The following is a 12,455-nucleotide window of genomic DNA, read 5'->3' as shown; positions in this document are numbered from 1 at the left end:
AATTTAAAAATCACTGTGTTTTGCTTTTATTTACATTTTACCACATGACACTTTTTTTGGAAAATCAGGTTGTAGTCACAGTAAATTTAGACCTTCATGCATTTACGTGTACAATTCAGACTCTTGTTTCATCTACTCTGTTTTTATCTGGATAGTTAGATACATAAGTATCCCATCTCCTTACTCTGCAAGGAGTAAAGAGACAGATACAAAATTCAATAGATAAAAAAAATAGAATAAATAAAGATGAAAACTGGAAAAAATAGCTGCAAAAAAGCAAAAATAACACCAGAGAGAGAGGGAAGAGACCCCACCATGGTGTGTGCATACAGGTATGTGTGAGCAGTAAGTAACTTTCTAGGACATATCTATGCGTATTGTTTCTGTCAGTTAACTCAGATTAGCAAACTGAGTCGGGATTGCTATAGGCAACCGGCCTCCAACGTTTGATAAATTGTTTTGAAGTCTCGTTGAGTATGTTATTTGTTCCATCTGATATATGCTTCAGGTCTGAGCCACTTAACTGTGGTACACTTGATTGCTTCAGTTAGAAATATTCCAAGATATTATTTAACTCTTGCATCACTGCCCTCTGGTAGCTCACCCGTCATCTATCTTGTGATACAGCCGTATTAATGTTAGTTTCCCATGTGAAGCATATTGCTTAAATTCATACTCAAAAACATCATATTGAGATGACTTTAGTTTGCTTCCCAGTTTGCAGTTTATTAAAAACTCTTTCCTGTTTATTAGATTTAAGTCTTTAGTTGAAGATGCCAGTAGGAGTCTATGTAGGCTCTGTGATAGGGAATGTGAATTCTTCTTTTAGCTATTCAAACCACTTAAAAAGCTTGTTGTAGGTAAGCTAGTACATACTCTGACAATCTTTTGATTTTCTTTGCATCAGTCCATCTCAAACTGGAAATTGTATTTATTTATTTATTTTAATTGGGACAGATTGCTGTGAAATTTTAGCTTCATTTTTTTAAAAGGCCCATTCACCCACTTTCAGGCCTTTTTTCTCCTTTGAAATTTGAGACAATATTTGAACATAAATACTTGTGAAGTCAAAAGCCTGAAAATTTCACTGGACTATTCAGAATATATAATTTGGGACCGGGTACATAAACAATGAATTGGGGAATTAAACTACGGGAGAAAAAAACCCAAAACATTTAAAGCATTCCTGTTCATTGAGCATAACAAAGAAAACAAAATAGTTGTGTTTCACAATAATGCAAAATAAAATGGAGAAAATGTTTTAATATGACATTCTTAGTCACATACATGCAGAAAATATGCAATAGAAATAGTCGGGTATAGCTAATATGTATCACACTAGTTATTCTAATCTAAATAGAACAACATTGTGGAGTTTCCATGTAATTTCAGGTGGTAGTAATTACAGGTAGTAATTACAATGGAGAAAATAAGTATATAAAATATAAAAGTATATATTTGAAAAGCATTTGATGCATGAAGATAACATTTCACAGCAATCATTATATATGTTTAAAAGCTGAACTAAAAAATGTTTAGGTGAATTGGAGATGGTTAGCAAATTTCCCACTTGTGGGACTAATAAAGATAAGATAAGATACGATAACTCTTTATTGTCATTGCACAGTCATACATAGTACAATGAGCACTACATATAACACAACACGACACGATATGACACATCACAATGCAACACAAACAACACAACACAGTATATTAACACTAAAGTGTATGTGTATTGCACACTGTTATTATTGCACATTAATTATTATTGCACCTTGTTATAAATATAAATATTATTATTGTTATTATTTTAAACATTGTTACCTCCCCCCTAAAAAAGTCCAGGGAGGTATCCAGTCAGGTCAGCTATTTGCATTGATCAGGGCTATTGCCCTGTTGTAAAAGCTGTCCTTGAGTCTATTTGTTCGGGACCTCAGCAGCCTGAACCTCCTGCCAGACGGCAGCAGCTTAAACACCTGGTGTCCTGGGTGTGTGCAGTCCCGTAGGATGCTGCGTGCCCTCTTGAGACAGCGAGTGCTGCACAGGTCCTTCAGGGAGGGAAGAGGATGTCATCTCCCCCTGAGGTGAGCCCCACCACCAAAGGTTTATCTTAACTGTCACACAGAAAGATGATTCGAGATGGAATGACTGTTTTGAGAGGGCACAATATCTTTTATAAATGCAATATTTCTTAGTGCAGAAATTTGGATTTTTTTCCTCTAGATTTTTAGGGTACTGTCAGTTCCTTCACCAGCACTCCCCTCGGGGGGGGGGGGGACGCCTGAGAAAGGCGGAGCCTGTAGGGGCTCAGAGAGCTTTTTTTAATAGTAAACCAATAGGTTTTGACACCAGGAGGTTTTGAGGCAGGCTAATGTTCCTCAGAGGTCTCAGAAAATACAGTGTTTGTTGTATATGTTGTGTGTTGTTTTAATAAGACACTGTGTGTTGTGTGTCTATTTTAGGTATTTTTTAGATGTGTGTGCAAAACAACTTGAAACTAGAGACTCTTTCCAGCTCCTCTACATTCATGTTCAGCTGCGGGTTGGCTCTCTGACTTCTCCTAGCTATCAGCTATTTGGTCTTTTTTGGTATGTATTATGAGAATAGACACTGAACTAGCTTTATTCTCAAAGAAGCTCGTTTACATATAGGCTGTAGACAGTGAAATATAATGCAAACTACGGCATTAAAATGAAAAGTTCTTAAAATAAAAATTGACCGTTTCCAAAAATGCTGATCACTGCAGACACTTCTCTGTACAAACAGCCATTAGCTCATGAGGTAGTACACTCAAGGTTGTTATTTGCTTGCATAATGATCATACTTTGAAATATTGACACTATGTCTCATAATAACACCGCAGCAGGACTTCATCATACTGTTGCACACTCACACGTTCAAGTATATATGGGACACCCATCTTTTACCTATTAACTGTAAAGAAATGAAGAGTAAGCAGTTTGTCTGTTTGTACCTGTCAATGATTGAATAACTTTGAACCCCCTTGAAGTCTGCATTGCCACAGTTTCCACACGCGAGGCCTTCGGAGTTAAAATGTGGCTGAATTGGGGTCAATTATAATCCAGACCTAACTAACAAGGTAGTATCGTAAAATACACATTATTTACATCACACTGATGGAATTCTAAAGTGGGAAAGTGGAAGACGTATGAATGCATTGTGATGTCAGAGGTCAGAGGAGAATGGCTACACTGCTTCAAGCTGATAAGGACGTAACTATGAGTTAAATAGCCACTCGTTACAATTAAGCTATGCAAAGAGCATCTCTGAATGGAGAACCTGCTGAACCTTGAAGCAGATGAGTTACAGCAGCAGAAGACCACATCAGGTGCCACTCCTGTTAGCTAAGAGCAGAAACTGAAGCTACAATTCAAACAGGATCAACAAAATTGGACAACAAAAGACTGGAAAACTGTTGCCTGGTCTGATGAGTCTTGATTTGTCCTGTAGCATTTAGATAGTAGGGTGACAATTTGGTATAAACAACAACATCGATGCATGGCTTGTATCAACCCTTCAGGCTGCTGGTGCTGTAGTGGTGTGGAGGATATTTTTTGACACGCTTTTGGTCCCTTAGTACCAACTCAGCATCATTTAAACACCACACCTGAGTATTGTTCCTGACCATCTCCATCCCTTTATAAACACAGTGAGCCCATCTGCTGATGTGTCATGCAACAAGGAATGAGGATTTATGCTGATGCTGTGAGGATGAGACATGACTTCTGACCAGGCAGTTCTCATCACGATGCCCATGTATTTAACAAGAACATACTTTTCAAGCTGCCAACTGACATGAATCACTTACATTGTGAGCTTTACCTGTGGAGACTGTGAATAGAGAGAAATAGGCACAAAAACCGAGATTTAATCCACATTTTCCACTGAACTCTGCATCATAAATGAGAAGCATTTGAATCAATGCTGCCTACTACTGGTTTTTATGAGACCTGCAGCTTCCTCGCAAACCAAAATGAGCTAATCTTGCACCTCTCTTAAATCACATCAACCTGCTTGGATTTTTAAGCAACTGAAGCACAGAAACTCACAAACAACTGATTTCCCAGCACTTTATTCATTCATTTATTCATTTAAAAATATCTTTTCACATAGGCACTGAAATAAATATTTCACATTGCAGTAGTCAGTGCCACCGCAGTAACATACAAAACACACAAAGGAAAAACACAACCAAACAGCAGTCCAAGCAGATCAAGCATTTAATGCCAAAATAAAGACACTTAAAAAAAACAGAGTGCTTTTGAGTGCTGCCGTCATGACTGCAGCAGTAAGTGCTCTGAAAAGAAAGAAAGAAAACCACACTGGCCTTGGAGTGTAACAGTTTGATCATTTTGTCCTAGTTTAGGCTCAATTGTGGACCCACAGATTGTAGAAGTGCCATTACAGTACAAACAGATAATAAGGCAAACCTGATTGAATAATGCAAAAACAATACAAACCACCAAAAACATATAACTGTCCAAAAGTACATTAATTTGAAAAAGAAAAGGAAACTGACACACATCAAACTGGCCTTGTTAAAGCAACGAGGTGGCGGTTATCAGTATTTTTTCCTCACATTGTTGCGAGAAGCTTCATGATAAAAGGACTGATGGCTGATAACAGATATCTGCTACAGTTGACTGACCTCCCGGGCTCATCACTGAGTGTTATGTTAAGTGCTACTGCTCACAGCAAACTGTGAATTCATAGTCACACGTACCGCTGCTAAAGCGTCATTTCCTCAAAATTAAATATGAAGGAAGAGATCTCGTTTCCTCTCGTCAGACTCATATCAGCCACCACATTAAAACTCCTGTGAGTTGTGGCTGATCTGTTTTACAATAGGGCACAATATCAAAACTGGAAGCGTGCCAGTAGAGATAAATGCACAATCCTATAATTTGATCAAACAATTGCAATAGATAGACAACCACAGGTCACTTAGCACCTCTCTGATGAGCTGTGCTGAGTGAGGTGAACTGTAAGTAAGCTACAGCAGGACGACTGAAATCAGACTCCCAAATTATGTAAGATGAGACTGAAGACTAAAAAATATATACCCATCATCTCAATGATAAAAATGAGTTTAGCATTAAGATTAGTCTGTTTCTCTCAGCTGATAACAACAGCTTTGATTTTATATACTGGCTTTGCAACTTTGCAGCATTTAAAGTATTTTTTCCCAACATATGTGTTCAAATATAAAAAAAAAATACTGCAAGTACTGAGTGACTGTTTCTACCAAAGAGAGGTAACTCGCAGTACCCAAACGGTAACGTTCAGCTCCCTTGGGTTTTTCTGTCATTCCCACTTCTTAATCAAGACATTTCACACAGAACCAACAACAAAGCAAGGCAAAAAATAAACAAAATTAAAATAAATAATTCTTCCCACAGACTAAGAAGTAAGATTCAAAGGATTCAAAATACCTATTGATATTTTTTACCAACACTTCTGTACAAAAACTACAATCATAAACAACCATGAGAAAATGCTTTTATCACCCAAATATTTTCTACGAATACAAAAAATACAGTTTCATGCATTGATCTAATAGAGCTCACTGTTTTCTGTGCTTTAGGGGCTGAGTTAGTGTGGCCGACCACATCTAACATCAGCTCACAGTCCTTAGGGAGCAAACACAATCCCAGCACCAACCTCCACCTCCAGTGGCTCTGCTAAGCCGTGGGATGCAGGTACCCTCTCGGCATATTTATATATGCCTCATTATTAAAAAAACCAAAGTGTTCGATCCCTCCAGCAGAGGTTTAGAACTAATTTCAAGCTGAATTTAAGCTGTTCTGGGGACACCTGGTGGCCAAACATTTTACTGACATGCTATATGTTTGTGTCAATCGGTCAGCTGTCTGTAATCACATCCGCTCATTCTCCTTTAATGCATGCAGTGGCTGACATGATGTGTTCATCCATTTTATTTTATTTTGGACAGTTAACTTACAGTGAAGGGTGTCAGACATATTTCTTACTGAGGCTGTGCTGCTGCTCTAATCCCTAATGTGGACTTCAGATTGGGAAAATAATCTGCGAGTGGTACGCACAGGTGAGTTGAACAGTGTGACGGAGGGCGTACGATAAAGAAGCCCCTTTATTTCTACCGCCGGTACTCAGAAGTACCTTGTCGTTAGGTTGACAAGGTAGAGGTCACAAAAATATGGTTCTTCTTATTATTGTGTTGTTTTTAGGCAGCTTTACATTGCAGTTACATGATGAATTTCACTTAGCTCCTGGTGGTCTGCGCTGGGCAGGACTGGCTGTGTCTAAAGTGCATGATGTACACAGCCGTCTGATGCCACCAGTAAAACATAGCCACCACAAGTATGTGCCACACCTGGTGGCTGGCACCCAGGTAGTTCAGCTGGCCTGGAAAAAGAAAAAATAAAGTGTAAATATAATGCATTTATTAATTCTCATAATGTAGAACTGTTGTTGAAAGAAGTTCAATCGTTTAAAGGGAAAACAAATAACAGATGGATGGATGGGACGCGTACTCTGTAGCGGTCAGAGAGTTTAATGGCTTCATCGTACTGTAAAATGAAATGTCTGGTGTGTCGTTGTCATGGCGGTGTATACAGTACCCTCTTAATCATTAATATTTCTGTTTCCACATAAATTCACCATTTCCTGTTTAAGTTCATTAAGCAGTTTATTTGACTGGTAAATGGACTGATCCCTATACAGCTCTTTTCTGCTTAAAGCACTTTATATTTAGCATTTCAGAATCAGAATCCTTTATTAGTCCCAGAGGAAATGATGTGGTCCCAGCTGCTCCAAGACAGTAAGAACAGTAACTAACTCAACTAAATTAAAAAATACAATATATTACAAAGTTACAAAATAGCTTTAATTATAAATATCCCAGTTTATTTATTTATATATATATATATATATATATATATATATATATATATATATATATATATATATATATATATATATATATATATATATATATATATATATATATATATATATATATACACATATATATACACACACAAATTTAAAAACATATGGTTGAATTGATGTGCCTTTCTTATCATATTGACTGCCCAGAACAGACTCGTAGAAAATCCAGAGCATTGCCTGACAATTTTGGCCTCTAGTGGGAACTTTTTTCCCTCCATACATTGTGTTTTGTATAATCCACATGAAGATCAAACCATTCTTTTCAAAGACAGAGCGGTGAAGTTTAACAGACCATGTGTCTAGAATTATGAACATGATCTGAAGAGGCCTGCACACTGCGAGATCCCAGCAATCTTCTTCAGCAAACTTTATTGTACGCCACACTGCCTGATACCCGCTCGGGTCTGTCATGGTAAAACAAATAAGTTTCTGCTGCAACAAACCCGATTTCCTTCTTTGCTGGAATTGCAAACATTTTGTTTTACACTTACATTTACGTTCCTCCACTCCACTTAAGTTTGTACCAGTCTGTGTCCGTTGATCAGGGTGTCATTTCCTGTCCTACTGGTTAGTTTGTCGACCCAGATCTAGCAGCAGTCACACTGTGACATGTCATCTTACATTCCTGATACTCCCAGCTTACTTCCTCAAATGCTTTTTTTTAACTGTAGGTCTCAAGACCATTAAGGTCAACTTCAGTACTCTGTCACTCTCAAAGCAACTTCACTCTTTTAAAGCTGCTTATTTCATCATGTATCATGAAAATGGTTCCTAATGTGAACGGGCATCGGCACATAGGTGTGGTAAGGATAACAGCTGAGTAGCTTTCATTGTAATTTTCCACTTCTGATCATGTTTTGTGAATCGTGTGAGTTATGGCTAAGAGACATAAAGTAGGAAGATCTACGGCCTGAGAAGCCTCAGAGCAGGAACTTCATACCCAGAATGATGATGATAACAGTTTAACTGACGGAGAAGGGTCAGATCAGCTCCTTTTCATATGAAAATGGATTGCCAGATAGAGAAGTGTGATTCATCACTCCAGAGAACACGTTTCCACTGCTCAAGAGTCCAGTTTTTGCGTAACTTGCACCACTGCATGTGATGCTATGCATTGCGATTGGTGATGTAAGGCTCACCATGAAAACCCTTTCAGTGAAGCTCTATACGCTCGGCTCTTGAGCTCATCCGAATGTCACGTGAAGTTTGAAGGTCTGTAGCGATTGACTCTGCAGAAAGTTGGAAACCTCTCCACAGTGTGCACCTCAGCATCAACTGACCCCACTCTGTTAATTTACGTAGCTATAACGCTATCACTTCATGGCTGAGTTGCTGTTTTTTCCACTGGCTTCCACTTTGTACTCCTAACAGTTTACTGTAGAATTTTTAATAGTGAGAAAATTTCACGACAGGACTTTTTCCACAGTTGGCATCCTATCAGGTTACCTGGCCAGAGCATCCCATTCTTTCACAAATGTTTGTAGAAGCAGTCTGCATGCCTAGGTGCTTGCTTTTATACACCTGTGGCAATAGAAATGATTGGAATGCCTGAATACAATGATTTGGATGGGTGAATGCATACTTGAAAAGTTGATATCAAAATCGTTCACTCTGTAAAGCCAAAAGCAAACAGACACAAATGCTGCCGCAGACAAGCAAAACTCACCAGGAAAATATCGCTCAGGGATTTTGGTGACGTAGAACAGGAAGGCAGAACCAGCAATCAAGTACATTATTATAACTCGAGGCAGAAACAGCTGAAACAGAGACAGGAAAGATTTATTGTACACAGGGAAAATCCTCATTTCTGGGTTAAAACCATAGTAACAGCATCACAGCAGAAACGGCTTGTAATAAAGCTCTAAAACGATACAGCGAACATACAGCGCACAAGCTTTGTTTCCTGACCTGCACAACATCGGAGGTGAAACCACCATTGAGCCAGACCCAGTGGCAGGCAGGAATCGTGCCAACACCTGCCACGCAACAGAAGATTGACATCCGTATCCAACGCCAGTCATTGCTGAGGTAACGAGGGTGGACCTGAGCGCTGAAGACGGCCAGGATCAGGGACAGCACTGTCAGCAGGTAGACCTGCCGCCAAAACTGCAACCAGGGGAAGTAACAGACAATATAAAACACAGCGCAATATGAGCCTGAGGATCTCCAGTTTCATATCTTAAAGGAAAAGGAATTAGCCAGCAACCTGATACTAATGTTTGTGCTTACAGCATTACAATAGAAAGCGTAGAAGATCCCAGGTACATAGCAGCCCAGGATGCCAACAGAAATGCCTGCATAGTCCAACGCCAGCCAGCGGCGGCAAGTCTTCTCCGATCGATGACACGAGAACAGGTGATACCCCACTGAACACAGCATGCAAACCTGAGAGGGAAGCACACAGCACCAGATGCAAATGTTTTTCGACAATTTCTTTACGTATAGAGCATTTTTATGCATCCATCAAGCTAATCACATTTGTGACTACACGAAAAACTTTGTGTTCCTTTACCACATGGGTACATTATACCTACATAAGAATTACACTGACTAGTTATTCACTATATTAAAAGATTTCAAACCATTTGCGAGTGAAACTTACAACATAAACAAATACACAGCTAAAATGTCAAAATCCGCTATCTGTCAACAGGAACTCTAAACTTCACAGCTACTTCTATCTACACACCTGGGAAGGTGGCAGTGACCTGAGTGCACCTGTAGCAAGAAACATGAAACCTATGTTAATAGGTTTGTTCAGTCATGCAATTGCACAAAGCTACCCTGGTAAAATAAAACTGCTTCACAAACAATATCTGGAAACAGAAACATCTCATGCCAGCTAAAAGATTCATTACAAAAAATGCACAATAAGAAAAGAATCATGAGAAAACATTCATGAGAAAGTGCTTTATTTTTGCACAGAGAAGTGTACAGCTGCCTGATTAATGCACTGTCTGGACATGCCCTCACAGGAATTAAGGTGGATTTTTGCCAAGTTTTGACTCCCTGCACAACCTTTGCCCTGGTGGGTGGTGTCACCGTTTGCATTCATACTTGTGCACTGACGACGAGTGAAGCTGAGTGTTATACTTGAAGCAAATAAATAGTGAACAGCCCTCTCTTTAACTAAATGCAGGAAAGAGAAAAGACTTTAGAATCAGCTTGGGCCATAGACTGCTGATCAGGGAGCAACAATGGCAAAGAATGCCATGAGGATGACATGCAGAGGATTGGCATGACAGAGTAGGATGCTAGCGATAGGGTGAGATGGATTCAGGTGATCAGCCATAAGGAGCAGCTCAAAACTGTAGTTTTAGTCGTTTACTATACAAACAATGACAAAAAGCAATTGAACAACTTCAATCTCTATGCAAATATGAGGCAATCAAACTACTAGCAGGCTACTAGTTTACACAGCACTCTCTTTCATATACATTTTGCTTAATGCTACAATCTGAATGACATGTGCATTTATCCTGTTTTTATGGTATTTTTATTCCTATTTTCAACATTATTTAATTATGTCATTTATTGATCTATGGTTATGACTGGAGGGATGATTATTTTTAAATCAAGAAAGTGATTTGTAATTTTGCAGCGACGAAACAAATCATTAAAACCAGCTCACAGGAAGCTCAAAAACCATCTTGCATACATACACACAACTTACCTGGAAACAGAAGAGTCCTATAGCGTAGATGACATAGTCTTCTCTGTTGGCTCCAGAAGCTGGCAGGACAGACAAGAGGTCGTTGACTCCCAGAGAGAAGAACAGCAGGAAACCCAAAAGGTGGCTCCAGATATTCACCGTCTCATTGGACAGAATAAAAATACTGCAAAAGAAATGTGCAGGATGTTTGCATGTGCATGGTTTATGTGCAAATGTATGGATATAATCACTCAATTTTCCCCCTTCTGGTCTGTAATGCTATATATTTATATCTACAAAGTTGGGCAACTCAAAGAAAGATAAATAACAGTAAAGGCCAGAGGTGAAATGCATAAGCTTGATTTTGCAGTATTCCCAGCACCTTTTCAGGCAGAGTTTGGAGGGCAGGTGAGCCCTGTAGCCGTCTGTGATGTAGGGGTTTTCCTTCAGGAAGAGGGGGATTTGTTCGTAAGTGTACAGTCGTATCCTTTGGGGTATCAGCACCGGCCAGTGCTGATAACTGCCCAGCTCTATGTAGTGGGCAGTCTTCAGCAGCTTCTGGGGCATCTTCAGCAGCATCTTGCTCGGGGCTCCTCTGGCGGTGTAAGGCAAGCTGAGGGAGGCTAAGGCTGCATATGGAAAAAGGAAAGGTAGGATTTATAAGGGAGTGTGCTAGGATGGTAAAACAAGTCCTCCTCTATCTGAAATCAGTGCTGACATTATGTTATATCTACAGGATCAGGGTTACCGTCGTTTGTGTGTGCGTATTCATCTATTCCCTAACCCTACCTCCTTAAAAGCTCTCAAATCTCACCACCACCAGCACCACATTCTCAGTTAAGTCCACAGGCTCTCCGCATATCTTTCCCTTATAACTAAACCCCTTAAAACAGCAAACTAAACACACTAGCGTGCCCGACTCGCACGTCAATCCGTTTGTTATTGTTGGGCCATGCTAGCTAATGCGCACGCTAGTCCGCTAAAGTGATGTGAAACGGGGTTACAGAACTCACCATTAGTCCCACTCCGACTTTCGATGTCCCCGTTCACACAGTTCAGCCATATCTGGATGGCTTTTAACCTGACACGTCAGTAATAATGTTACATTTTAGTGAACAGACACACTACCCGCAAAACCTGTCTTTCTTCTTTTGACGTTGATGGTAAACAATGAAACGGCACAATGCTGCCACCAACTGGTGGCTGCGGAGAATTTCACCCTGCGGTGTTTTATTAAACTTGAAATGAAAACAACAACAACAACAACAACAACAACAACAACAACAACAACAACAACAACGATGATGATAATAATAATTTGTGGAAATGTATCCTAATTACTGATGTAGGTTAATTAAGGCCTTGTTCTCTACAAAGGAATGCATTTCAAACTGCATCTTTTATTTTAGCGGTTTGAACACTTCCCAAGAGGCATCACGCCCAAGCATTGGTGGACCATTTAATTATAATGCGGCTTGTTTATTTAATAAGTTTGACTGGTGACCACACCTAAAAAATACTGACTTTTTGCTTTCACTGAGACTGTTGCACATTGTTTAAGTCTTACCAGCATCCCACGAGAAAAAAAAACCAAACAAACCAAAAGCTACAGCAGTTATTTTCATTTTCTCAGATCTACAATTCTTACCCATGTTTGTAAATTGTCAAACATCATCCTACCATAATGCCTGAACATGACAAATCCTTTAGCAGCTGCTTTACGTTATTTAAAAATTGTGAAATATTAAAGCAAATAGCTGTTTTGTGATGTTGATATCTATTTGCTACAGAGCCAAAATCTCCAAGAAAGTGGTCTTGAGCAAGCCATGATCTTGAACGAAATAAGAAA

The 12,455-nt window shown here is 39.3% G+C and overlaps 1 protein-coding gene across 2 annotated transcripts; it reads right to left on the bottom strand.

Annotated features, from left to right (window-relative positions):
• Positions 1–4,454: 4,454 nt before the first annotated feature.
• LOC146665861 (progestin and adipoQ receptor family member 3-like) lies at positions 4,455–11,756 on the bottom strand. 2 transcript variants are annotated; one of them, XR_014912681.1, is made up of 8 exons: positions 11,620–11,756; positions 10,989–11,235; positions 10,628–10,790; positions 9,184–9,339; positions 8,863–9,060; positions 8,621–8,711; positions 8,401–8,475; positions 6,282–6,408 (listed from the first exon to the last, which is right to left on the bottom strand). XR_014912681.1 is itself a non-coding variant. In XM_085413645.1 (7 exons), exons 2-7 carry the CDS (start codon positions 11,183–11,185, stop codon positions 6,266–6,268), a joined length of 948 nt encoding a protein of 315 aa, XP_085269771.1. In that variant the 5' UTR covers positions 11,186–11,235; positions 11,620–11,756; the 3' UTR covers positions 4,455–6,265. The 2 variants fall into 2 exon arrangements, 1 of the variants encoding a protein (XP_085269771.1); XM_085413645.1 differs by lacking the exon at positions 8,401–8,475 and having other exon boundaries at positions 4,455–6,408.
• Positions 11,757–12,455: the final 699 nt, after the last annotated feature.

Source organism: Rhamphochromis longiceps, linkage group LG7 (genome assembly GCF_057381845.1).
Source record: "Rhamphochromis longiceps isolate RC_006_pf linkage group LG7, R_longiceps_female_GT1.1, whole genome shotgun sequence".
In the NCBI taxonomy this organism is placed as follows: domain Eukaryota; kingdom Metazoa; phylum Chordata; class Actinopteri; order Cichliformes; family Cichlidae; genus Rhamphochromis; species Rhamphochromis longiceps.
The sequence above is the reverse complement of the archived record's forward strand: the minus strand, read 5'-3'. Positions and strand labels throughout refer to the sequence as shown.

Excerpts from the sequence above, each read along its gene's own strand:
- LOC146665861 (XM_085413645.1), bottom strand. The coding sequence starts at position 11,185 with ATGCTGCTGAAGATGCCCCAGAAGCTGCTGAAGACTGCCCACTACATA. Across the intron at positions 8,712-8,862 it reads TCACCTCCGATGTTGTGCAG|CTGTTTCTGCCTCGAGTTAT; the intron begins GTCAGGAAACAA and ends TCTCTGTTTCAG. Across the intron at positions 6,409-8,620 it reads CCCTGAGCGATATTTTCCTG|GCCAGCTGAACTACCTGGGT; the intron begins GTGAGTTTTGCT and ends TTCTTTTTCCAG.